Source organism: Diabrotica undecimpunctata, chromosome 1 (genome assembly GCF_040954645.1).
Source record: "Diabrotica undecimpunctata isolate CICGRU chromosome 1, icDiaUnde3, whole genome shotgun sequence".
Taxonomy (NCBI): domain Eukaryota; kingdom Metazoa; phylum Arthropoda; class Insecta; order Coleoptera; family Chrysomelidae; genus Diabrotica; species Diabrotica undecimpunctata.
Window position 1 is genome coordinate 191,836,858 of NC_092803.1, and position 27,827 is coordinate 191,864,684.

Sequence of the window (27,827 nt, forward strand, 5' to 3'; positions counted from 1 at the left end):
GTTTTTCACGTGAAAGAGTATATATTTAAAAACAGTAATAGTAAAAGTTATGATATAAAAACTAAAGTCATCAGGCACTCTGCAGTTAGCTTGAAGCCTTATAAAATATCATTTAAGGTAAATTATTTAAATTTTTCCGATTTCAATTGCATAAAAATGAAGTTATGTGATATTAACTTTTTCATATTAATAGCACAGATCCATCTTTTTCTTTTCTCTAATTTATATGTAATCTTTGGGAACCTATAAAAACTACACTTACTATTTTTGCTATTATTAGCACAATTAAATACGCAATATGTATTTGCACACATTTTTGATAAAATTTATGCGTAAAAAGGTAGGTCCAATTGTGTCATATTTCGCCGCTACGCACGCTGGCATCGTTTCAAAGTACCCCTACCATGGTCACGCACGGAGCGAATACTGTATTAGAAAATTGTAGGAACAATAAAAAACAACTATATCAAATAAATAAATTATTTATTAAATATTTCCCCCATCACAGCCAATCTCTGTAAAAACGGTTGTCCTTTACAAGACAACAATTTATAATTATTTTCCCAAGAGGAATTTCGTGGATATTTATTCTCCTTCCTAAATCTTTCCAGCATCTCTTGGGGATCAAATTTCTTACTTTCCTTGGGCATAACTTGATCTAATATTTTTGAAAAGGATATCTTGTCTCCATCGACAACTACAGAAGAGTTTTCTTGGTACTCATCAGGAGAGCCAGTTATTTTTTGGCTTATGTTATCATTATCTTCTAATTTGACATAACCAGTGGTCGACTCAGTGGTTATTACGACCTCCTCATCTATTAATTCCGCGGAAAATTCTTCTTCTGCTTTACCTTCTTCGACATATTGATTTTTCCGTTCTTTCACGGTTTCTCCTTTAAAAACAGACTTATTCGTTTCCAAATCCTTAAAGTTTATAACGTATCTATTGGACAAACTGTGACAACAATGTAAAGCTGCCGGATCAACCGGATGCGCTTCCGTGTTGAAAATGTATCCGCCTGCATCGATAACGCATTCTCCATTCGGAGTGTCGATGATTGTTCCAGATTGGCCCTGATTGTGAATAAAGTTTTCTGTGTCAAATAGAAGATACAGGTATTTGGTGGTTTCTGCGAGGAAAAATGATTCCATTCTATCTTCTTTCTTATGATCGAGTACATCTTTGATCTAAAAAAAGTTTATTAATTAATTTTGTATATTAATATTGTAAATATTAACAATGACTTAAAATCTATTTGAGAAAGATGATCCTGTGGATGCAGATTGTGTAACATTATGTAATAGATATAGGTACATCAACACTGAAATCTACTATAATCAAATCTATTTCGAGCAGAGGGACCTCTATGTCAATTAATCTTTTGTCTCTCACATAACAATCATGTAAAAATGTTTCTGTATATTCTACTTTTTTAAACTTCCAGTTTACATTGTTCGAAAGATGTATTCCAATAATAAGAAATAAGAAATATTCGAATATTCAAGAAATACCTAAGAATATATTAGTGAAATTTACTCAGCAATTAGTGTGAAAGACGGCGATCTAAAAAGAACGATTTGTGAAAAATAATTGACAATGTAATAAATAATGGGACCAAAAAAGCGAGGTGACATGAAAGTATGGTTACTAAACTAAATAACTGATACCACAGAACACAAGTATTGACACAAGATTGAGACGTTTGACAGAAAATGGAATTGGTAACAGCGCAACGGTAAATAAGGTTAAAATTATTAAAAAATGCAAAGAATAGTAAAAGGGGCACACAGTCCTAAGAGCTTTTACCGAATTAAAAAGTAAGACAGATTGTAGTTCATCCATAAATCAACTTAATGATGGAGAACAACATGTGTATTACTAGTTAAGGACAACAGCACACAATCATAGAAACAATTCAATTTCATTACTGTTTTATGGCAGAATAATAAGCAGTAACTGGCAGTAACATTGAAATCCCATCTCCAACAAGATAATTACAAAAAACTGTGAAGATGGCAACCACTCATTAGAAATGTTGCACAGTTTTCTTTTGTTTGTTGCACAAAAGGGTTAGTTGTATTTTAGACTTAAATAGCAACATTCTAAAATAAAATAATATTTACTGTGTATAACCAAAATATAAAATATGTAAATATAAATATTAAAAATTCAGCTAAATTTCCGCCATAAGATAAACAAATATTTCCAATAGATAATAAAAATTTAAAGAAATTATCTTACTACGTAAGATAATTATAATAATGTACTTTATTATTTCTTTTATCACATTCTAAAATTCCAAAAATTATAATTTTATGTACCCTACAAATTATTTCCCTAAATTAAATAGCTTTATAAGAATATGAGGTGCCCAAGTGTCTTCAAAGTTTCTTAAAGCCATACTGGACGATTTTCACATTTGGTCCCATTGAAGATAGCTACAAAGGAGCTGTGAATTAAATTCACAAAACAAAATTTTGACGTTTGACTGTGTTGTCATGTCTTTATAATGTATATGTTGTAGGCTTCAATTACAAATAGAGAAGCTTTCAAAAATACATTTTTATTATATTATTGTATGAATTATGCAATTTTTTTATACACAACACGAACGAATAAATACTCGTTTCTTCTCATATTAATTGAAGTTAATTATTACAACATTTTTTTGGCATTTGTCTTTGATAATAAGCTAATAGATTTGGCAATCCTCAAACCACCAGTTGCCAGATTGTTACAGATGGTCACTAGATGTCTGTGGAAAGGACCTGAATACTATTCTTATTATTTTTTGAAAGAATTTCTTTTTTACTGTTAGTTTGTTAGCGTTTTATTGGATTTTTATTAATTATAAATCACATGCTATTTCCCGATTTATTAAAAAAACATGGCAACACAGTCAAGCGCCAACATTTCGTTCTATGAACTTTAATTGACAGTCAATTGTAGCTATCTTCAATGGGACCAAATGTGAAAATCGTCCGCCATACTTATTGCTAACTAACAATTAGAAAACATAAAGTATTTAATATTATCTTATTTTCTTTATATTTCTGTTGTCAAGAAAGCAGAAAATTGTATACAAGTTAGGTTATGTTATATATTCTTAAGTGAGAGTAATTTTCAACCCTTATTGTACATCATGCTCTAATTACGATGTTTTTCGTTGACTCGATATAATTTAAGTACTAACTATACTTACTGTTGCATATCCACAGGGCGTTTTGGCACTATGCTGTATACTTCTCAAAATATCTTCTCCCGCCTGGAGAAGAAACGGATCTCCAGTTGCTCGATATAAGTACATAATAGATTCAATTAATTCAGGTCGCAATGGATAACTTTCCTTATTACTGCCGGCTTCGTTTTGCGGAATGTAATAAAACTCTGGTGTGAAACCGTATTGCTGCCAAACTTGATGGTAGTTATGAAGAGTTTTCATTGCACTGGACGTTTCACCTATAAAATAAACAAGAACAATTATTTTAGGTCACTATACACATTCATTAATAAAAAGCTTTAATATTATTCATATTATTATACTTCATAGATTATCACAAAGCCTTTGATAACATGCAAATTTGGCTTCAAACATTAAAAAAATAATAATTTTTGTCAAATAAACTTCTGTTTTGTTTGTTAGGTCAAGAAATTAACCAATAATTTTTGTATTCTATTACTGATAGATTCTTACCAATTAAGCTCAATACTCCGGGCCAGTATGCTTCCAGGGATTGGAAAACAGGCAACGTAACTTGACCTTTTGTCATAGAAACCCACATATACCAATCGTCCTTCTTCATATACTTGTCTATGGACTTTTTGGCTTCATAAAACATTTCCATCAGCTCCGGTCTTTGAAGTAGGATAGAACCTTTGACTAGATATTCGAAGTAAGAATCCACCCCAGATCCTATGCCAGCATCCTGTGCTGTCCATCTTCCAGTGTCTGTATCGACATGGTTTCCGAATAATCCTAAATGGGACTTGTGGTTAAACAGTGAATAAAGAGCGTTAAGAGCAACCTGAAATGACAGAAACAGTCAATTTATTTAGAACGGAGGAGCTATAAAGACAATATTGAATAGAGGAACCTGAAAATACTGTGTATCAATTGATATGCAACACTATTCTATTCTCTGTCTACAATGCCAGTGATTTCAGGCTCCAGGATATTAGTAGAACTCTCTCAAATGTTTTATAAGTATCTAATCTGGTATTTTTTGTTGTTATAGTTAGTCGTTAGTTATATATAGTTAGTTGTAAATAAATAGTGTATTCAAAAAGAACACTAGTCAGATTATTCATTTAAATAATTAAAAATAAGTTAAGTTAGAAATTTTAACAGTAAAGATATTAGACATTTGAAGTTTATTAGGGACTATAAACGATTGTGAGTTATTCAGTTTTCAGTACAGAATAATTAGGACAAAAGGCAATTTATAAAATTCGCGAATATTTGGTCGATGATGCAGCTGAAACATCTTACTGTAAAGCAGTTGTACGAGCAGCTGGGGAAACGAGATGAAGGTTCCAGTGAACAAATGAAGAACCAATAAATGAAAAACATAAAACCGGTAAAGGAAACATCTAAAAAAATCAATTACAGTTCCAAAATGGCTGAAATCGATAAAGTTGCTAAAAAGAACATGAGCAAATCGAAAATGTTTCCAGTAAAATTGATGAAACTTCTAGAAAGAGTGATCAAACATTACCTAAGGAATTTCTCATAAGTTTCTAGAGGATTCTAAAAACTTTAAAGAAATGTAAATGAGAGTAACCCTAGAAGTAAAATTAGAACAGAAACTACAATAACTAAATATGTTAAAAGAAGGGGTCCTAAAGAATGATTTACCACCAAGTGAGATAAAAAGAGTAGTGATTAATCCAGGTACTTTATGCAGAATAGGCAAAAGAGAATCGACACATCAATGCGCTTCAAATTGATAAAAAGCCTTCTTTGCCCCAAACAATTTGAAGCTATTGCGACATCTAACCATTAGACACGCAGCATAGTTGTGAAGTTTTAAGAAATTAAAACAGAGTAAAACAAAAGTTGATAAAACAGTTTATATTTACCTCTTCATATAACGGATCTCCTGTCAACCTACTCAATGTACCAAATTCAACAATAAATGTTCCCACACCTGCTGTACAAGTTACAGTCGTTTCTCCTTTGGGAACACCACTGTGTAGATTAACTGTACCATATGGCATACCAGTCTTAGTATCGAAAGCCACTATCAGTCTTTTTGCTACATCTTCAGCTAATCTCAATAAAGGCCCGTTACAAGGCCATCCTGGTTCTAATTTAGCTCCTGCCCTATAAATGTATAAATTTATTAACACGTTGCCTGCCGTCTCTGTCTATGTGACCGAGAAAAAATTGCTCTGCATGCCAGTGAGGTCTATTTGACCGAGAATTTTAATGTAACTGTCATTCAGTCTTAGTGACTATGGCGTGAACGGAAAGTATTACAAAATCCTCTACGGCAGGCAACGTGTTAAAACCTATTTCGGACTGGACTCTTCTTGTGACGCTATTTCAGTATTTCTCCTCAGCATTTTACTATAGAGAAACAAGTAATACAACGCCAGTATAGAAGCTTCGTTTAAAAAAAATTATACTTACTTATGAGAAAGCAGATGAGCGCTAAGAAGGCCCCCTATTATTCTAATGTTTGTTTCAAAAACAGAAACATTGATGTTTGCATCAAAATTTTTTTTCTCTGAGAGTATATCTACAACTCTTTGAAATTCTGAGTAATTTCCCATGATGGCCAATGTATCCAGTGCATCTATTAAGGTCAAGGAGTAGCTTAAATCAAAGTTAAAATGATAAATATATAATGTCTAATTACTTTGTAAAATTTGTGTTCTAACCTTTATAGTGTACTGATAATTGTGATTATTGGTTAAAAAAAGACAAGAAAGAAACTCTCATTTCAAATATAATGATAAGTTTATTTTCTATATAAGTTTTCTTAATATGTTCATTTTTGTCTTGCTTCGTTTATAACTAGTTTCTTTTTATGTAAAAAAAGAAAAAAAAATGGGAATGTTGGTCGCAGGATCCAGAATTTAATATACATATATTAATTCAAGGTATCAGGAAAATTAAAGACTAGTATAAGACCTCTTAAATATTTAACAAAGTCTTCAATATTATGTACACATGTATGTAGAAGGTTTAATAGGAAATTAATATATTAAAGCTCTCTGTGGGTATACTATTTTCACTGGTTAATTCAGTTATATATCATGTGATTAAACTTTAATCACAATAAATAATTTTTAATAAGATTATTTTATAGTATGTATACCGGCGATAAAAGGTAAGGTTTATATAAACAAATCAGTGTTTGTTTTGTTTAAGATTTACCTGCCATATGTGTCTACTCCATCGCAACTAATAGGTCTCAGCTCATCATATGGATATGCAAATTTCAAGTAACTATCATAAGCATGATAAAACATTTCTTTTACTTCTTCTCTGGAATCATAAAGACATTTTAAAATCTTGAACATGTATTGAAAAAATCAATATTATTACCGTAATTTCAATATATCATCTTTGGTATATGTCCTTATGGCAACTGAATGTTGAATGATAATTATAAATAAAATGAGACTACTATGTATTTTACATCTTAACATTTTAAGTAAATTAGAAAATCATTTGGATTAAAATTTAAAAAATAAATATTTATTTGTGGTTAAGTAGTTCAAATAAATAATAGTCTTGATGTGGCAATTGTATTCTATGAACTTGTCTACTAGTAGTTCAAATGGTTCTCTGTCCATTTGCCACAGAACTTTTATGTTGATGATGTGAGTAATCCAGGTGATTTATATTGGTTTATTTTATCTGTGGTGGTACTCCAAGATGTAGGACTTTTCATGAAAAATAATGTCAGCCATTTTTTTCGAACAGACATTTTGTAAACAAACAGTAATATAAATAATAGTAATAATAATATAGATAATTAATATGAAAAATACCAAAGACAGTCAGTTATTAAAAAAATAAAGTGCTACAATTAGCATATCAATTTTTTTTAATCGATTATTATTATGATACCTGTACGAAAAGTAACAACGAAGCGGTGTTGTTATTTAATATGTAATTCTTTATTAAATAAAAAATGTTTATTTAGTAAATACAACATTGTATTTCTTTATAAACGTATAAACCAGTACGTATGACGTGTAATGTATATTAAACGTCATTCTCAAATAGGTCTGTACGAAAACATGGCGGCTGATGAAAAGTACTATTCGCAACATTCTTCACACAGCCATTTCTTATTTATATGTTGTGATTTATTGCTTAAGTTTTGCATTTGTAAGAAGTATGCTTTGGCCATTTGAATCCGAGTTCTAATTTATAATTCAGGATTCAGATCTAACCCGATCTCCGATACAACTGCAATCCCCGATAGCAATCGAGGACCCATAGAGATACCTTCTCTTGGGTTAGCAACCCCTGGGAGTCTTGTGTTGGCATGAAGTAAATCGGTTTAAAACGATTTTATTCTGTGATATTAGGTTATCTATCTTCTGTATATTTATCGTACATATTTTCTATTTAAAAATATCTTATAGGAAAAATAAAACATAGTGGCGTGAAGTAAACACCAATGTGATGTAAAATATTATTTTTAATTTCATTTACACCGAGAAATACGCATGAAAAATACTATAGTAAAACATTGGCATTATAAAATATTTTACAATCAACTAAAATGTATCATTCATATTATAAACAATATAATTTAATGCTTTCGTATAATGTTAATACTGGTTATAACTATATGCTATGGTTTATAATAAAGATATTAACTCTTCTTTATCATAGCTTAGTATCTTCCTGTTCTACGGTCCATAACTTTAAGCATAGAATAAGCAAAAACCGTTTCTTATTCTGTTCTGTGCTTTAAGTCACTGTAGTTCTTTTGTAGACTGTAGAGGCAGTTTTCTTAATCAACAATGCATTACGAAAGGCATCTAAAATCCACCAATCAGAAATTAAGAATTACTGTTAGAAAGAGCAAGAAAACCTTGTAATTGTTAAAAGAGACGGCAGAAACTATTTTTATTTAGCATTTATTACATGCCTTTTGAGTGATTTATAGTGATAAACATAAGTTTTTTAGTATAAGTTAATACAGAAAATGACTGATAAGATAACTGAAGAATTTAAATGTGCCATCGAAACGAACCGTATTCAACTGAAAACCGCAGTCTGCAACCATCAGGTAATATTTTTATCAATCTATTTATTTTTAACTTAATGAAATATTTCTCTTTAAATAAAATAAAACGATTTGTTAATTATAAATATTAATATTGGAGGAAACAAATTTAATAAAGCCATTTATTACAGGCTGAAATTAATATTACAATTAAGTAATTACAATTTTGGAGTGTTTTATTTATATTTCGATTTTCTGACAGTAATTCCATAATTTAATTAATTCTAGTGCACAGTGTAAATGTCAATATAAAAAATCTAATAATTAGTGTCATCATTCATTAAACTTTCACCTTCATGTTTATCATTTTTACCTGTACGGTCTTTATGTTCAAAATGTGAAAGTTGTGGTTAAAATATTGACATTGAAATAATCTGAATTTTTTAAAGTGCGCCATTCGTGATATGGATACCCTAGAATACTGTATGGTTTTTTAGTGAAATTGAATGAGTTTCTCGTTATTTAATTGTGACGCCGCTGGTTTTCTTTCGTCTCTCCGCCGTGTTTTTCTTGTCATAGAACAGATCAACAGAAATCCATGAAAATTCCAGCCAATCAAAAATTACTGTTAGAAAGAAAAAGAAAATCCTGAAATTAGTGAAAGAAAAACGATGATAAAAATGAGTATGTGAAATAGGTGTAGAAAAAATTTATTGAACTGAATTTCTAAAAGTGAAAAGCGTTTTAAGTAAAATGAATGGAATGGAGGTATCCAAAGAGTTAAAATGTGACATTGAATCAAACCAGACTCAACTGAAAACTGCTATTTGCAACCATCAGGTATTATTTTTATTTTATCACCTTCTTATTTATTACAGCAATCAAAAGTTTTGTATTTCTACCTGTAGCTGTCTTATCAGAAAAATAAGAAATCTTATGTAATTTACTAGGATTACTTTTGAAGGAATTTTTACTTACATGTACAATTTTTAGCTGTTAAAAAGTTCTAAAAGTTTTTTGATAAAGGCATGTGCGTCAATAATATTTAAATTTGTCTACACGGCAAGACGATTTTTTTATATTAAGACAATTAAAAATTAAACTTTTCAAAAACAAGGAATCTTTTTATTTATGACGTCAGAATTTAATAAATGTTTATTTTTAATTAATAATTTAAAAGAGGTGAATAAAATTTTATACATTTCACTTTAATTAAAAACTCTTTATTACTGTGTACTAAATCAATCCTATTATAAAAAAGTTGCTCTTGTTGTTGATAGTTCCTCAGTCAATTATATTTTCCAATGTCTGTTTGTTTTTGACTGATTGTTTTGAATTTTATTTTTAGACATATTGGAAATATTTTGAAAGTTTTTACTTAAAAACTAATAATTGTTTGAAAAATTATGTAACTGAAAGATATATTTGTATCCTGGTCTAACAAGAAAATTTTAAAAGGATAACAAAACCATAAGTTTCATATCTATTGGAAAAGTTATATAACATATTATTTCTTTTTCTTGTTAAGTCTTATTTAAACATCACCCTCTACAATGTAGGTCATTTTATACTATTAAATAATTTCTTCTGGTAATGTATAAAAATATGTCAGTTTGTACTGTCAAATAGTTATTGCCAAGGATAGATTTATTTTCTTTCTTTTTTTTTATAAAAATGTGTAAGGGTTCTTGATTCAACATTTATTGTTTAAAATTTGTAATAGTTTATCTTTAGTGGAAGCACGTTTTCTTTTTTTTTTGATCCATCAAAAGTTTTTTATAATTAAAAGAGGTTAGTCTTTGTATGTGGGTATATTTTATTTTATAAAAACCCTTAAAAGGGCAACATTACAAGCACGAACGTTTTCGGAACAACTGTTGCCAACCGTAGTCCGTTTGAAGAGGTTTACTCTCCGGACACTGGAACTCACTTAAGCATGGGTGTATGTTACCTGAAGTAAAATCTAATTAAAATATTAAACATCACATAATATTATAAACATCATGTACAATCTTTGGTAACATTTTTCAATTTAAAGGGTTTTTACCCAAATATTTTGGTGGCTCAGGCATGTTAACCTGCATTTTAAACCTGATGATGGAACAGTTGTTCCGAAAACGTTCGTGCTTGTAATGTTGCCCTTTTAAGGGTTTTTATAAAATAAAATATACCCACATACAAAGACTAACCTCTTTTGTTATACGTGGTATACAGCCAGCTACAGGAATTATTTTCCTTGTGGATTTTTTATAATTGTTCCATTTTATATATAGTTCCATTATAAATTGTTTTTTATAGTAGGCAAAAGAATTAGTTGTGGTTGATATAAATTTTAATAGCCTTCAAATTGGCACTGGGTGTATAGCCATTATATATATATATATATATATATATATATATATATATATATATATATATATATATATATATATATATATATATATAATAAACAATTTATCAGATATATATTTTCTCTGTAAATGTAAAGTAGGTTCGCAAGTCTTTATTTAACTAAAAAGTCATATAGTCATATATGTAAAATAAGATAGACATTTCAGTTAATACTTGATTAATGTTTGGAAATTGATTTAATAATATTTATAGAACATTCTGTCCTTTTATAATATTGTAAATATTGTTATTAAACATGAATTTAATTTCTTATTTATTTATATCATTACCTCTTAAAATATATTTACAGACTTCTTCTTCTTCTTTAAGTTCCATCTTCTATCGAAGGTTGGAAATCATCATGGCTATGCGGACTCTGTTGACTGCCTCTCTAAAAAGTTCTGCACTACCGCATTCAAACCATTCCCTTAAGTTCTTATTTACAGACTATATCTAGATATTTCTATTGGTTGAGGAATCAAAGCTTTTGTGGGTGAGGTGAATCATTGGTGACACATTTTTCCAGTGGTTTAGCTCTGGGATTAAAGTAGTTCACAGTGTTAGCAACCAAGGTTTTCGTGATACTCCAATCAATGTTTTCCAACCCATGACTTATCTTTATCTCAATGAGTTATTGTGCAACATCAATCAATTGCCACTTTAATAAACACAACACTAGGATGCTGATTTTTCAACTTGTCCATGCGAACATACTTCATATTAAAGTCTTTTAGCGATATTGACGTCCACAGTGATGCAGTGAGCTACAAATGCATCTTCTGGAATCTAATCTGGCCTTTTTTTATATAATTTCTTATAATTTGAGAAAAGTCCTTGCTTCTTCAGTATAGTTCAAGTTGGTATAAAGTGCAAGAGAATCTGAGTGGACAACGATGGGTTCCCTTTTAGTAGTTAATTCCATATACAAAATCATTTATTCCCTTTTTGATTTCATACAAACATTTCCATTGTCTTTTAGAAGTTTTAGAAAATAGCCTCGATGTCATTGTGAAGTATGATCACCTACTTCAAAGCTTCCATTTGTGTATCAAGATTTATATTCATCTTTGATCCTATCACTACTTATGTGAATATGTTATCAGTCAATGTTTGGGATATTGTTTATCTATAACTTCGTTTAGTTCACTTAATCTTCACCTATGACATTTTCTTCTGATGTTTTGGAGCTCATGATCATGCGGCAGACATACTGCAACCAATAATCTTCTTTTCAGTTCACCTCATAGTAGAACTGTTCTTGAACCTTTTGCAAATTGTTTGTAATACCAAAGTGTCCATTTGATGTACTGTTAATATAACTAATGCAATATTTCTGGCACTTTATCTTAAGGTACAATCAACTATGGCTAGTCTTTTTCTTATTGGGTATTGTCTAATCCTTAATAAATCTAATATTGATTTTATGCGTTACTAAGCTTGTTTTGCCTGTATCCTTTTCATCCATAGCAAAAACGTCTTCAAATTCTATCAGCATCGCCCTAATTTTTAGTGTCATGTTAATTGTCAAGATATTGGCATGTATGAGTGATCCTATTAACAAGTTCTTTTGAACAGTTTCGCTTTCAAAGGCTTCTCACTTCTTGTCACAGAAGAAAACAGCACTATACACTGTATTATGAAAGCTCTTCTGCTGAATTTGTTAACAGATTCTTTTAAGTCCATGACAAATTATTACAGAAGCTTTTATCTTTAAAAACTTTTTATCCATTTATTATTATATGGGGAATAAACACTTCTTCAGTTATCTATTAAAATACCGACTATCATTAGGATTGTACATTTCTTGCTTCCAGGGTTGTACTCACCTAGGGTTGTCTGTTGCATTTCCAAGCCAGTGGACTACACACAGTCCTAGGATGTTTAAGTTTAACCTTAAAATTTTGATTTTTTATTTTATATCATAATTTATGTTTGAAACAAAGATTCCCATTATAGTTATACATTTCCAATTTTTCTAATCCATTATTCTTTGTTTTTCAGAACATCCTAGCTAGACTTAAAGCTGATCCTGATGTAAGTATTTTTTTATTTATATTTCTATTTCTAGTTATAATTAAGTTCTGTGTAATAAGGATGAATTTAATATATATACCACTTTCAGATGAAGCCACATAGTCTTAATGGCAATGTGAACAGATAAAATTATTCGTATTGGGCTACAGAAAATCCTCACTGGATGACACAACAGCATAGTCAATATCTCCAAAAAGTAAATGTTTGGGCAGGAATTGTTAAAGAATTTCTCCTAAAGGCCCCCTATTTCTTTGACTATAATTTTACAGGACCAATATGTTTAGATTTTTTACAAAATGCCAAACATACACAGTAGTTTATGATTCCAAAAAGATGAAGCTCCACCACATTACACAATACAAGTGAGCCAAAATTAAAATTTTTTGTTTTATAATCAGTGGATTGGGTAAAGAGGAAGGATATAATGGCCAGTGAGATCACTTGATGTAATGACCTTAGATTTTTTCTGTGTAGCTATATTAAAAGTAAACTGTATGAACAAACCGGATTTGGAAAACTGAATGAATCGTAGCAGAATTCAGGCATGTTTGCGTATCTGTGATTTATTGAAGAATCTGTTTTTGTTGTATGTTTCATGCTCATTTATCCTGTTACTTAGTGGTCTTGCAGTTTCTCCCACATAAAGATTGCCAGCTGATAATTTAAACCATATTGAAAAGGACGATGGTTTCTTTAGAGCGAATATCTTCTTCTTCCTCCTCTTTATAAACCAATTCTGCTTGTTCATTGGCGGATTAATACCTCTATGGAAGGTTTTCACTCCATCTTTTGCGCGGTCGTCCGATCTTAACATATATTCTTGAAATACTAAAACTGATTAATATAAATGTACTGATTATCTAAACGTAATAGTACTTCTCAATAGTACTAGTACTTTTCAATGCCCTATTTGGGCATTGAAAAAAAAGAGATAAGAATTATATCTTAGAAATGAATTATGCATATTATATAAAATTTATTAGAATATGTCTTTGCCAGGAAAAGTTCTACAAGCTTGTTATCACTCAATATAACTCCCGTATAGATCGTCCGGTGTTTTTATTTTTTGGCACTTCGGACGAAAACGAGAACCATGAACATACAGTTTGTAAAAAATGGGAATGACCTTGAAAATCCTACAATCGGCACGCCCACTTGATGCGCAACGAAATTGCCGGAAATTGTCTTAGTAGTAGAAGTAAACTCGACCTGTAAACTACGTTTAAAAATCACGTAGACAAGTCCCGCCGTTCATCCATCTCTTTTTCTCCGAATACTTTCTCTGTCTACTCTCTGTGCCGATAGGCAAAATTTCGAAAGTATTTTCTAGTTTTGACGAGTAATACACGGTTAAATGCGATCTCAGAGAGCTGTCACAAGAAGTCACGGTCTTGTTAAAATTGAAACCGTGTCAGGGGGCAAGGGGATGTTACGCTGAGTGCATCTCTAGCCCTTCATTAATTTTCTCAAACTACAGACGTGCTGCCGTTAACCTAAACAAACGAATTCATTGTCGATATATTCCATATTGGCGTTGTGCTAAATAAAGGGACCAAGAGTATCTAATTAATGAGACGTTGAATCATTCTTCAATTTCTTTCTATTTTCTTTTATTAGTATTTACTTTTGTAATTTTTAATGATTTGCTTATAATAATTTTTTGATATCTCTATTATTATAAGTAACTGTTTCTTTTTCAGGATGTTACGTTGCAAAAGTCGCTCAATAAGGCAGAGGCAGAAATTATCGTTATTGGGTTGGAACAGGTACGATTTAGTCATATATAAAGAAATACATATACAGTACATTCAACCAACTTACTCCTCTAAACGATTAACGGAATTCGCAGAACAACTTTCGCAAAATTAATAGAAGAGTGGTGGATCCGGGAAAATAAAATTAGTGAAATTAATCCAGTGATTATAGATAATGATAATGATAGCGGTAGTGAATTTAGTGACGATGATGATAATTTATAAATTTAAATAATCAGTAAGTACACTATTATAATGTTATTTACAAAATAATTGTAAAGCAGGTTAACCATTATATTTATACATTCATTATTGGCCAAATAAACAATAATATTTAAACTTCCATTTGAATTTTTGCTCCTCGTTTTATACAAATTAACTCTAACTGATGATACAGGCAAAAATATTCTAAACAAAGTAAGTAATTAAAAAGATTATGGAGAACTCCAGTGCAGTTTACCGTGCCTTACACTACAACGAAAGTTTTTCTGCGAATTCCGTTAATCGATTAGAGGTGTAAGTTGGTTGAATGTACTGTACTGTATCTATTTGCTAAATCTATTTAGGAAAACTTCTCCCAATAATATTTTCTTATTACATATTACCGAATTTTCATTTTGATTTTATTTATCTTCAGAAAAATCTCTTAGAACGTCTAAGGGAGGAATATAAAGCTTATCAGAAATCCGTAAATACTAATTTGATAAAGAATGGTCTTGAAGAGCGAAGATTTAATCTCACCAATGCATTGAACAGAGCTAGGAAGCAAACTATGTGAGTATTCAAAATTTTTATCTGAAATGTGAAATAAAATAATAATATGTACTTGTCAGAATAAGAGAGATAAATGTATATGTTACTTTTCATGCCATGTATGCTCATGACTTAATGTTATTAACTGACCATGATGTTATTTGAGTTCCATAGAGAATAGTGTTAATCCATAGAGAATTTAGATAGTTACTTTGTTAGAGATTGTCCAAGTTGCTCACAGCAGTATTTTATCTCTGGATACCAAACATATTTTCATTGTCTATTAAATTATCAGCCTCTATTCTTTCTTGTTTTTTGCTTTCTTTTTGAAGTTCATTTTCTTTAAATTTTCTGGAAAACCATATGGGGAAACGAAAAAATGCCAAAGGCAAGGGAACACAGCACTCATCTGCAAAATTCTCAAGAAAGGCGATAAAATTCTCTATTAATTACAGAAGCATTATATAAAGTATTAGTAAAAATTATAAGAAGAAAATTAAAAACCTATGAAACAGAGATAATAGGAGAATAGCAGGCTGGTTTCAGACAGGAAAGAACAACAACCGACCAAATTTTTATGCTAAAATTATTACAAGGCAATAGTTTTGAACAAAATCTAGGTTTGCATAATATGCTTTTATGACTGCCCGTATCGATCTAGTTGTTCAGTTTCTTGCAATGCCATAAGATCATAATTATATTTTTTAGCATCTGTTGCCAAATATTTTTGTTCTTCAAAATTGCTTTTTCCTACTTTTATGTATTATTTTGTATTCTCATCTATTTCTTTTATTTTGTTTTTCTCGATCACCTTTGTTATGATATTTCATCTTCTTTGATCCATCCTTTCTCACTTGAGTTATTTGTTTATATCACTTCTTTCGATATTTTTCGTATTCAGTTTCCTATTATCTTTAAAAACATATTTTACCTTTTTTTTCTTAATTTTTCGTTGTTACTAAAGTTTCGAATTTTCGCTTAGATCTTTTATTTTGTTTTATTTTGCATTCTTTCAAATTACTTATTAGATACTTGAGTACCAAGAGTCATTTGATTGTGTAAGCTGGATAAATCTGTAGTCCATATTAATAGAAATGGGCACACCAATGCACCTGGTGACACTTATTAAAAATCTGTACCAGTCCAATATATCAACAGTACGACTAGATCAGAAGTTCTCAAACGAATTCAAGACCGAGAGATGTGTTAGACAAGGATTCGTATTGTCACCTGACTTATTCAACATTTATGGTGAACATGTCATGAGGATGGCTTTAGATAGATGGGCCGGTGGAGTAACAGTGGCTGGTAGGAAAATCTCTATTTTAAGATTTGCTGATGACACTACACTTATAATAGCAAATCGGCAAGAAATGTTTAATCTTCTGCGAAGAGTTGAGTACGAAAGCAATAAAGTTGGTCTGAAAATCAATAAAGCTAAGACAAATATAATGGTGGCCGACAAATTCCACTCTATTTAACTGACTAACATGTTACAGGAATACGAGATAGTGGACAGTTTTGTCTATCTCGGGTCTAGTATAACTAACGATGGTAACTGTGAGGCAGAAGTTCGGACACGTATTGGTATGGCAAAAAATGCGATGAGTCGTCTAACTAAAATTTGGAAAGACAGATCCATCTCTCAAAATATCAAGATGTAACTGGCAAATTCCCTTGTATTCCCAATATTTCTATACGGGGTAGAGACTTGAACTCTTCGCGGACGCGAGCGCCAAAAAATTTATTCTTTTGAGATGTGGTGCTGGAGAAGAATGCTGCGCATATCTTTGACGGCTCATAGGACAAACGTTTCCATTCTAAACCAACTAGAGATAAAAAAATTCTGTCCACAATATGGCAGCGTATTCTGCAATTTTTCGGTCACGTGGTTCGCGAAGGTGACTGGAGAGATTCTGGACACGTTCCGGGGAGAATATCAAGAGGACGATCACCAACTAGATGGTCTAGAACCTCCAGCCCTGTGAGAACCACCGCCTCGGTCTTCTCTGCAGCGAGACTCAAACTTTGCTCGTTCATCAAGTCCTGAATCAGAGCACTCAATAATTGTGGTCCCCCTCCACTCCAACACTCGAAACACCCTGATCCCCGCATCTGCTGTACTCATACCTTTTAGAAACTCTTACTGTCAAGGGGACAAATCCTGGTTCCCTTCGAGCTACATTCTGTCACATATTGGGCATTTCGGATGCGCGCTATCCAGTGTAGCCGCGCTGACATTTGAACAAAGTTATATTCGATATACATATAATGGCATCGAGAGGCCTTTTATAAGAATAAAAATTTTCGATAATATCTCACACACGCACTTTGTTTTATGTAAATTTAAAAATAAGAAGCGCTTAATTAAAGACTACTTAAGAATTACTTACGAAATACATTTATTTTCCAGCGTACTAAGATCTGCCTCCGCTACGTCATTCTCAGATGATTCATTGGAGCATTTATCGCCCCATTCATCGCCCGAACATGGCGCACTGAATCCAGTCGAACCCCAAGATATCACCCAAATAGAATTTCTTAACTATTTCTCCTTGGCGACTCACGAAGCGTACAAGGAGATGCAAAATAAAAGAGCGGAGAGAAAGAGACGTAGCACCGCCAACCCGCATTTTTTGTATGGAAATAAAGGTTGGGATTTTTTGACGAACAACGTATGTATAAGCTTTTTTCTTTTATTTTATTAGTATATTTAGTTGTGCAAAGTTAGGATATAACAATTACACAGTTGTGCAAAGATAAGATATAATAATTATGTAGATATAACAAAGAAATTGAGGAGGGTGACGCAAAGATGTAAAAAATGTACTTATTGTGCGATTTAGAAATCAAATAGTGCTTTACTAATAAAAAAACAAAATAATACGTACCCATAACATTTTAACCAGTGTTGCCAGATCAAAATTGATTAAATTCAAGCGGTAGATTTGTCATAAAAAGCGATAGACGTCAAAATAAAACGAAAAAAATTGCAAAAAACGGGAAGTGGCACTCCAGGAGTGACCTAGAAGGAGAAAGCATAAATCTTTCTTATTGTCTACGCACGAAGCGATGGTTTCTAATTTAATTTATTTTATTTAAATTTAATTTATTTTGATATTTATTTTTTGTATATTTTATTTTATTTTATTTTTATCTAATTTTATCTTATTATATAATATTTTGTCTTATAACTAAGAATAAAGTTTTTCCGCTAGCTTTTAATAACCTAGCGGTAGAGCGGAAGTCCATAATATGAAAACGGTAAACCTGGCAACACTGATTGTAGCAGCTCTCCTTGCATTTCAATAAGTAGTAAACTGTCATTTACAGTGAGTCAACTGTAATTATACTTTAGTTTTTTTTATTCCTTCAGAAGTCGCTCATTGCAGAGGTAGATTTTCTACAAATGTGTTTTTTCGCAAGTTTCAAGTTAGAAGGTACTCTTAAGATTTTAACATCAAATTTTGTATTTTTGAGGTGGACATGTGCGGTAGATGTCAATATGTTATTAATTTGTTACTATTTGATTTGGTTTGTGAACATTTCATCGACATCGGGTGATTATTAAGAACTGTTCCAGAAATGAACATATTGTTTTAAAATATAAAATACAAAATGTAATTCTTTAGACTTTTCTTAGTGTAAAATAACTAGAATAGTCACTTCATCAAGTTTGTTCGCGACCCCGACTGACTGGCGTCATCTGACCCTCTTAAATATTTTTTCACACCTAAATAAAATAGGAGTAATCTCCACGCATCAAGTAGTGATTTATCAGTTCAAGTTCACACATGGCCATCGAGGCATCGAATTTTTAAAAACTCTCAATTCACGTATTAAATATTTCTCTCCGCCGAAATCAGGCATTTTCTCATACCGGTGTTTTCTTTTACGTGTCATAAAGAAAGAATTTTTGATATTGTATAGTAAGCTACGGCCGTGTTGGGCCTCTCTACTCATATAAGATTTAATTTTAAATCGATAAACTCAAAGGTGCTTTTATTTCTCTGGAGCTATATTTGCTCATATTAAAAATCCTTATCCTTCAACGGTCGCTGAAGAACCAAACCTATGGAGATACATCCATTCACAAGTCCTTTGAAGTAAGGCTTGGAATCCAAAGATTTCCAACCCTCTTATGTAGGTAGCCAGTTACAAGGCTCCCCCAAGAACGATTTCATGAAAATAATTGTTCACTGCATATGGTAGCACCTGCATTGAATTTTAATTTTTCCTAATAAATATTTAAAATACTGTACCTATAGTCTGACAACGAGATACTAATTGAAACATTTTTTCCTCAACAGAAACGGAAACGAAATGCTTTTCTCATGTCTCCCGTTTCACCTCCGCACACTCGCCAATCCATCAAAAGAAAGCAAGAACGTATTTCACCTCCACTTCCTAACACCACATCGGTCATATCGTCGACGCCATCGAAGAGCCCGGTCAAATCAGAACAGAATGGAAACGCCAGCAGCACTTTAACCAATTCGCAATTTAACTCGTTCCCGATCATTCCTAATCTTCCCAGTGGCCTTAGTATCGAGAGAGTTAGCCCGACGGGCAGTTTGTCGCCAGACAACAAAACTTGTGTGACTTGTAAACAGTCAGGTAAGAACTTTACTCCTTTAAAATATCTGAATAATGAATATTATAAATAAATGAAGTCCTTTATCACGACTATTTAATTGCTGTGACATTGTGACCACTAGCCCAAAATAACGAAGAGCCGCGAGGTACGCAGATGATAGAAAAGGAAGTACATGACAGAGATGCACGTCTTTAGCAAATTCATAACGTTGTTGCCAAGTCAGTTGGTTATAACTATTTTATTTACAATGAAAAGACAATGATTTATGTTTACTTATTATTGGTTGTTATGGACTTTTGACTTTTAATTAACAAAGTACATTGAAGAAAGGAAAATTCATTCAAAGTGAGTGACATTTACTTTTAAATAGTTGATTAGAAAAGTACTAAAACTATATCAAATTACTTCACTACTATCAAAGTACTTTTATTTTGCAGATTAAAATATTTGAAAAAGTTATGAGACTACACGGACAAAAGTGTCTTCTCTTTTTTTAGACTAGTACATATAGAAATGCCTAACATTTATTTTTTTCATGTTGAGTTCCACTAACGTGATCTGAGTAAAATCTTACGTAAGTTTGGCTTAGTTAAAAAAATTTCTTAAGTCAAATTTGCTTTTCACCATACAAGTTTTTACAAAACCAAGAAAAAACTTAAATTATCAAAGATACCATCTTTGCAAAATTGTTAAAAATTCTTACCCTGACTCGTTATTAATGAAGACTCGTTATTAATGAAGAAACAACAAAAAAAGAAGAAAAAAAAAGATCATGTGTGTGATCATTGTGATAAAAAAAAGACAATAAAATACGAATGTAATTATATTGATAAACTATATAAATGACGATCATGGCCCAGTGTTGCTGGAAAAATAATAATTTTTGTAAAGTTCCATGAATTTTGGCCAATATTGTAATTCTTTCGTGCCATGGATAATTAATTTTGCATGCCAAAACGCAAAACGCTCGGCGAGCAACAAAATTCTATTAGAATTAAAAGGAAAAAGACAGTTAAGATTTGATTTCACGTATATTGCGTTTGTATATTCGCTTACGTATTTCACCCTAAAAGGGATTATCAGAGACGGATATTCACAGACGCTCTGAACGTGAAAATAAATCTTTCCTTTCTTGGGAAGCAATTCAAACATGGCTTCGTATGGACGCAAATAGCGACATCTGATAATAAATCCGTAAACTAATTTTTTCGAAACCAAATTCAGATTTATGCTTTAATCTGTGCCTTCTAAGAATTGCAAGGCAAAACAGACGTTGATAAAGATGTTATTCGAGACATGGGGAATCTAAAATTGCATTCCACAACATATCTCCTCAACTAAGCAAAAATCCTTGGCGAATTGGTTTCTAGTACTCATAAAGAGTATACCGGAATGAAAGGAAAAAGACAGTTAAGATTTGATTTCACGTATGATGATCCCTTTTAGGGTGAAATACGTAAGCGGATATATAGACGCACTATCTAGTTTACGGATTTATTATCAGATGTCGCTGTTTGCGTCCATACGAAGCCATGTTAGAGTTGCTTCCCAAGGCAGGAAAGATTAATTTTCAATCAAATCTTAACTGTCTTTTCCCACTAATCTAATTATTTACCTTTGTGAAATCGATGTGTAAATTTTATGTTTTTTTATTTTGTCTTAGGAGCTCTTACCTTGTGCGAAGTGTGCGGCAATAGTTTCCACATCAGTTGTCACAACCGTCCCTTGACGCACACTCCACGCCAATGCCCAAAATGCATCGTTAAAGAAACTAGAACCGTAGGTTCGCTTAATGTGCCTTCATATATGACAGTGTCGTGCTTTACGCCGGCTCAAATGTCAGGTAAGCTATCATATATTTTTAATAATCATTTATAAACAACAAACGCCAATTAGGGGAGGTTTCGTAGCCTGGATTTTATAAGGGAACCTTTCGACAACACTGGCGCCAGTCTGTTTGAATAGCAGATAATCTTGATTAACAATTAACAGTAACTAACACATCGAAGATACGCCACTGAATAAATGTCGAGTTCCAATAGTGTCGCCGGCGGGAGTAGTTCGGTGACCGCAACCAGCAGCAACTTAATTATAATTGGTGTTTGCTGTAGTTCAATGAAAACTTTAATTGGTATTGTTACGATATTACTTAAAGACAATTTCGCCAAATATTGCTTTTGTTCATTCCATACTTATTCATCATAAAATAAAACTCCTAAAGTTAATTTAATCATTGCCAGTGAAGTGGAAATACCGTAAGCAGTTTATGAGCACCCCGACCTGATCTTCCATTCACACTGGGTTGTATTTCATACGCCACTTACGACCTTTGGGTAGCGGTAGTTTTTTTTTTCGTCTTTTATGAGGGGGGTGGTCCAAAGGAACGTACCTTGGTCCTAGAAGGTGGGCAGAGCCGCCGTCCAGCCTCGGTTATGCAGGATTCCTCCAGCGTGGTCACGATGATATCCGAGACCGCACGCAGGGGCTGTTCGGACACCATCGCCGTCAATGCCAGAGACCTACCTGCTAAAAAAACACCCTTCTCAGCGGTGAATTATCGGCCGGATCACCCTAATTGGGACGCAACATCTCTCATTCACTCACAATTCTCATGCATTCTAGCACTTTCTCACTACAACTGAATTCTTCTCTCCCTGTTCATGTTCAGTCTCGGCCCTTCCCATTCTACCTTATCTTCTTGCTTGGTCCTGGGCACCCTGCCTCCATTTTCTTGTTCAGTTTCTCCAACGTTCTCCTCACATATCTCTGAACTGATCTCCACCGATTTGGCGACCTAAGCATCTCCTCCACCAGTTCCGTGACTGATTGCACGCTACTTCCTAGCTCTCTCTTAAGCTTCTTCCTCTAATCTATCCATCTATCGCATACCAATATAGTGTATGAGACAGTGTCCGATATTTCACAGTATAGGCATTTGTCATTTTCTGCCTTTCCAAATCTAAAACCATTTCCTATGGCATCTGCGCCACCCTTCTCATCTCATCCCATTAATCTTCCCAGATCATTATGGACCTCTCCCTTTCTTTTTTTTTTTAAACGTTTTGTTGCTATGTCTTCATTTCTTCTCTCGTATATTATTCCTCTTTGCTTCACTAGCACGTACATCGGAGTACACCCGGAGATAAACCCCAGCGTAGAGGTAGAAACTGTTCTGTATGCACATGCCACCCTCAATAGACTCTTCCTCTCTGGGTAGCGGCAGCTGGTTGCACTAAACTGAACATGAGCGAAAGTCAAAAAAGTTTATGCTCGTGAATCAGGCAGCAAATGGTAGGAGTGTAATCCTTAAAAATAGAAGTCGTAGAATCAGCCAGAGGCGTAACAAAAATATCGTAACAATATTAATCCCTGCTAAAGTATAACTTTAAAAGTATTGTCGTTCTCAAAAGGTAACTTTTGCAGTGATTTATGCTCACGTATTTGTGTAGACGTTATTTCTGATACTTGGGTATCAACAATTCTAATTTCTAGATTTTAAATCCCTTTATATTTGGCTAAACGATAGTTGCAACTTGTTAGTTTCTTTACCTACGGCATGAATGACTATACAATATGTGGAAGCGTTAATATTAGGAAAATGCGTTGTTACTTTCTCTATCTTCATTGGCGATATTCCATCGTTTACGTATTTTATATCAATTATGTATGGTTCAAATGTTTCCAACTCCGTGTGAAAATAATTCCACTTCCAAGTCATTATTCTATGTGTTTTCTCTTTATCACTGTATATTAGTAGATCTTCTTGGTGTACCCATCCGTGACGAATATTAGCGATCATAATGGCAATCTTTATCTGATATTTCTTCAGAGTTGTGTATGTTGTTGAGTATCTTTGTGATTATTGCTATTGATTCGTTGTCCATTAGTTTAAGTAGCTCTGCTTGTATATTATCGGACCTGCTGCTTTACGATCCTTTAGCTGTGTTATTGCAGAATAAACTTCCCGCAATATTCTTGGTTCATCATTTACCTTCTCTTCTAGATAAAATGTGTTATCTCTTTGGTCTTCAAACAGTTTCTAAATATTTTTTCCACGTTCTTATTTTACTCTGTTTTTTTTTTCAAGTTGATGTTTCTGTCAGAATCAGTTAGATTTCCTTTGTGCCTCCGTCTCAGTTCACCTGTGAGTTCTTTAACTTTTTCTAAGACCCCTTCTAACTCTGTTCCATACGCTTTGATGTTCAATTGGAAGTAATCCGTTAAAAAGTAGAGGCGATAAAATACACCCTTGCCTCACTCCACGTCGTATTTCCATTACTCCTGTCGTATTCTGACCAATTCGTATGTTTGCACATTGATGCCAAACAAATTTTTGATAATACGGAGGCCTTGGTCATCAGTTCCCACCTGTTTAAAGATACCTATCATATTCCTACCTACCATATTTCAAGGTTGTTTTTGAAACCAATCTGTGTTTCGCTTAGTTCTACTTCTATTTTGTTGTAAATTCTCGAGTGCAGTATTCTTAAGAAAATTTTCAGTACATGGCTCATTAGACTGATAGTGCGATGATCGCTACATTGTTTAGCGTTTATTTTTTTCAGTATCATTACAAATGTTGACTGTAGCTAGTCTGTTGGTGCATGCCCTGTTTCGTATATTTTATTGAAGAGGATTAGAAGAAAATGTTTGGTCTTTATTGTCGAATAGTTTGATTATTAATTTCGCTGGGAATTTCATCTGAACCGGATGCTTTCCTATTCTTTGATAGTTGTGCAGCTCTTTCCATCTCATCGAAGGTTATATTTCGATTTGTATTTCTGTTCTTTCGTCTTCAAACAGTTCCTCAATATATTCCCTCCACCTCCTAAGTTTGCCTTATTCATTGACTATGATATTTCATGGTAGTCGCCGACGTTCCGTAGGGATATGGCACTCTAAGAAGAAGATGATATTTCCTTGTTTATCAAGTAAACTATTTGCAGTTGACCTATAGGGTCCAGTTATTTCTTGCACCTATTTGGTGGAAGACGGAAACGTGAGTGAAAACGTGAAACTCGATCATTTAAAGTTGTACTATGAATTAGTATAATTGCTAATCTCCATAAAATTTATTACTTTAAGTTTTTCTTACTAACTCCTAGTATCTAAGCAATTTTCCATTTAGGTAACATCAGTTTATGAACTTCATCTCTTGCAGAAAAACTGGACCAAAAGAAGCAGCTAGAAGAGATAAAGCAATCTCTCGCCGCCGAATTGACGCAGCTACAAGACCGACATTCACAATTGACCATATCTTTAAAAGATCAGAAAACCCAGCAAGACCAACTCTTGATGACGCAGCACAGCACCCAAGATAAGATCAAGCAGATCTTGAGCTTTATCGAAAAAGTCAAAAATCCTCTCTGCTCTGAGATCGAAACTATCGAAATATCTTGATCAAGTTAAATTGATTTTATTATGATAATAATAATTATTATTGTTACTTTGTTAAGCATTATTAAAATTCATAAAATTGTTCTTGGTGGTATAAGATAATGATGTCTCCAACGAAATGATTGTCTAAAATTTGTAGTATATTAGATTTCTTTCTCAGTTTCTTTCCATTCTCTCCGTCCCCAATACACGTCAAAAATATATAATGATACGAGAACTGTGGGTTTTCTGTATGATTTTAATCAATTTGTTCGTATTTTGTTATAGAAACGTGATTTTTGTGTAGAAGATTGACCAAATGTATCCCCATTAAGTTGCTTCCCATTACAGTTTTTCCATTGATGTGTTTTTTTAGCACTCACCATTGACTGGTGACATTTCTCATTAGGAAAAAGCTATTAAAATTTCTTTTATGGAAAAGTATGAACGAAAATATTGTTTAAAAAACCAAGATATTGTTCCGTTAGACCCAATCTAGAAACCTAGTTCGTTATTTTTCCACCCTTAGGATATTAAGTTTATTGTAATTATCTTCTTCTATGACGTTTGACATTGGGCAGCAGTTATGGAAATATCGTGTCTGAAACAAAATAAAAATAAATCTTATAAAATGCAACAGTTTTTCCTACTATTCCAGAGAATAATTCCAGTTTAGTTCAACATATGAGAGTTTTTTGACAGTCATTATAGGCAGATGACATTTGACATTAGACAGTAACTGCATTAATTCTCTTCGGTAATTAATTTTTGTTACATTTTGGTAATACTAAAAATGATCTAGGAGCATGTTTGGGGAATATAAATAAATTTGATGTAATGCCAAAGAAATTGATAAAACAAGAGCCTGTAAAAAAGGGATGCACAGTGATCATTTTGTACATAAATGTTTTTATAAATGAATTGCCTAAATCTTAATTTACAGTATATTTATTTTATAGGTTTTAATTGATTGGAATATTTATTATAATTATTTATGAAAAAATATAAGACAGAGAAATTGGAGTAACATTTTAATTTTACACTGCCAAGCTCATAAGAATGTTGTAAAATTATGTATCGCTATTTTTTCGGATGTAAATATTATGTTTTTGTAATAATTTTTTAATAAAAATTGGTACGTTGTATTTATACTATATTTTATTAATTTTAAAGATACAGACTGATCGTATTTTGTTAACGGGAACATGTTCCACAAGATATTAATAAACGATTTTTATAATATTGCTGTATTTTTATTTAGAATTAGTCAATAGCTAGAGCAGGGGAGGCCAAATTTATTCCCGTCCTAAATATTACGAAAATTATTGGAGTGCTAGCAATCTTGCATCGATCATCGCGAGCGACAGATGAAGTGTCCACTCTGTACATGATATAAATGGGTAGCTACTGATCTATCTGCAATACATCAGTAGCAATACCGAAAAACGGAAATTTAGAGCGTCACTACAACATAATGCACGGTAAATACCAATCAGAGTTTCCACCTAAGAGTGAAGTGAGAAAGAATAAACTTCAAGCATTAAAATCTCTTTTGACTGCCCAGGAAAATATGTTCTGTAAGCCGAATGAACAGTCTAAGGCTGTAACTGAAGCTTCATTCTTAGTTTGATATGAAATTGCGCAAAAGTGTAAGCCATTTTCTGATGAAGAATATGTCAAAGAAATATTCGAAGATTTATCAGATTTACTGTTTGTTAATTTCAAAAATAAAAATGGAATAAAAAAAGTATACATGATCTGCAGCTGTCCAGAAATACTGTGATGCGTCGTATAGAATTGTTGAGTAAAAATCAGTTAGTAATTATTTTTTTGCGAAGTTAGTTACTTTTTGACAGACTAGAAGTGGCTGGAAATTACTATACAACCAAGCACACCTACTCATAGCCCATATTAATAGTAAACAAACTAAATAGTAAATAAAATAGATTACCGACAATCGATATTTATTTATCTGCACCATATACTTACCTACCTAACTACCCAACTTAAGTGCAAATACAGGACCATCAATCTTAAAAGCTGAAGTGGAAAAAGCCATATACCAAGCCAAAAACAACAAAGCCAATGGACCAGATCAAATATACAGCGAATGGCTAAAATTACTCTCAAATGACAATATAAAAGAACTCACTGTACTTTTCAATCAAATATATGATACCAGTGAAATTCATTTTCAATTTCAATTTTCTATGCAAATACTCCTTCAACGATGTTGGGAGGTAAGAAAACCCGTATATATGTGCTTCATTGATTTTGAAAACGCATTTGATCGCGTTCAGCATACCAGACTAATTACCGCCTTGCAGAGCATCCAACTAGATGAGAAAGACATCAAACTTATTGCCAAACTTTACTGGAACCAAACAGCCATTATACCAACAACAGAGAATCAAAGCCAATCAGTATTGAACGAGGCGTAAGACAAGGCTGTATACTATCTCCCACCCTCTTTAACGTATATTCTGAGAATATATTTAGGGAAGCTTTAAAAGATCAAAAACGAATTATCATAGGAGGAGAAATAATTAACAATATACGGTACGCCGACGATACTGTGATTCTAGCTGAAAACATCGACGATCTGCAGGAGCTAATCAATAGAGTTGACATGGAATGCACAAATTGGGGACTGTCGATAAATATCGATAAAACTAAATACATGGTGACCAGTAAAGTGGATATCGGCGCAACCCAACTGATATT

The 27,827-nt window shown here is 32.4% G+C and overlaps 2 protein-coding genes across 4 annotated transcripts; one reads left to right on the top strand and one right to left on the bottom strand.

The window, feature by feature from the left end:
- Positions 1–466: 466 nt before the first annotated feature.
- Edem1 (ER degradation-enhancing alpha-mannosidase-like protein 2) lies at positions 467–6,765 on the bottom strand. The gene is made up of 7 exons (XM_072520906.1): positions 6,557–6,765; positions 6,386–6,496; positions 5,636–5,821; positions 5,083–5,326; positions 3,698–4,028; positions 3,206–3,462; positions 467–1,190 (listed from the first exon to the last, which is right to left on the bottom strand). Exons 1-7 carry the CDS (start codon positions 6,658–6,660, stop codon positions 480–482), a joined length of 1,944 nt encoding a protein of 647 aa, XP_072377007.1. The 5' UTR covers positions 6,661–6,765; the 3' UTR covers positions 467–479.
- A 1,216-nt stretch (positions 6,766–7,981) lies between these two features.
- Positions 7,982–26,345, top strand: LOC140432795 (PHD finger protein 21A-like). Of its 3 annotated transcripts, none has more exons than XM_072520907.1 (9): positions 7,982–8,261; positions 8,696–9,038; positions 12,591–12,623; positions 14,324–14,389; positions 15,015–15,151; positions 17,544–17,805; positions 19,441–19,747; positions 21,391–21,570; positions 24,889–26,345. In XM_072520907.1, the coding sequence occupies exons 2-9, from the start codon at positions 8,952–8,954 to the stop codon at positions 25,125–25,127; spliced, it is 1,311 nt and encodes a 436-aa protein (XP_072377008.1). In that variant the 5' UTR covers positions 7,982–8,261; positions 8,696–8,951; the 3' UTR covers positions 25,128–26,345. The 3 variants fall into 3 exon arrangements, with proteins under 3 accessions (XP_072377008.1, XP_072377010.1, XP_072377009.1); XM_072520909.1 differs by having other exon boundaries at positions 24,856–24,995; XM_072520908.1 differs by lacking the exon at positions 8,696–9,038.
- The last annotated feature ends 1,482 nt before the right edge of the window (positions 26,346–27,827 follow it).

Bases quoted from the DNA above. Each gene is read 5' to 3' on its own strand.
- Edem1 (XM_072520906.1), bottom strand. From the start codon at position 6,660: ATGTTAAGATGTAAAATACATAGTAGTCTCATTTTATTTATAATTATC. The intron at 6,497-6,556 runs GTAATAATATTG...TTATGATTCCAG, and splicing joins GATGATATATTGAAATTACG to AGAAGAAGTAAAAGAAATGT. The intron at 1,191-3,205 runs GTAAGTATAGTT...AACTTTTTTTAG, and splicing joins CGCCCTGTGGATATGCAACA to ATCAAAGATGTACTCGATCA.
- LOC140432795 (XM_072520907.1), top strand. From the start codon at position 8,952: ATGAATGGAATGGAGGTATCCAAAGAGTTAAAATGTGACATTGAATCA. The intron at 12,624-14,323 runs GTAAGTATTTTT...TTTCTTTTTCAG, and splicing joins GACTTAAAGCTGATCCTGAT to GATGTTACGTTGCAAAAGTC. The intron at 15,152-17,543 runs GTGAGTATTCAA...TTTATTTTCCAG, and splicing joins AGAGCTAGGAAGCAAACTAT to CGTACTAAGATCTGCCTCCG.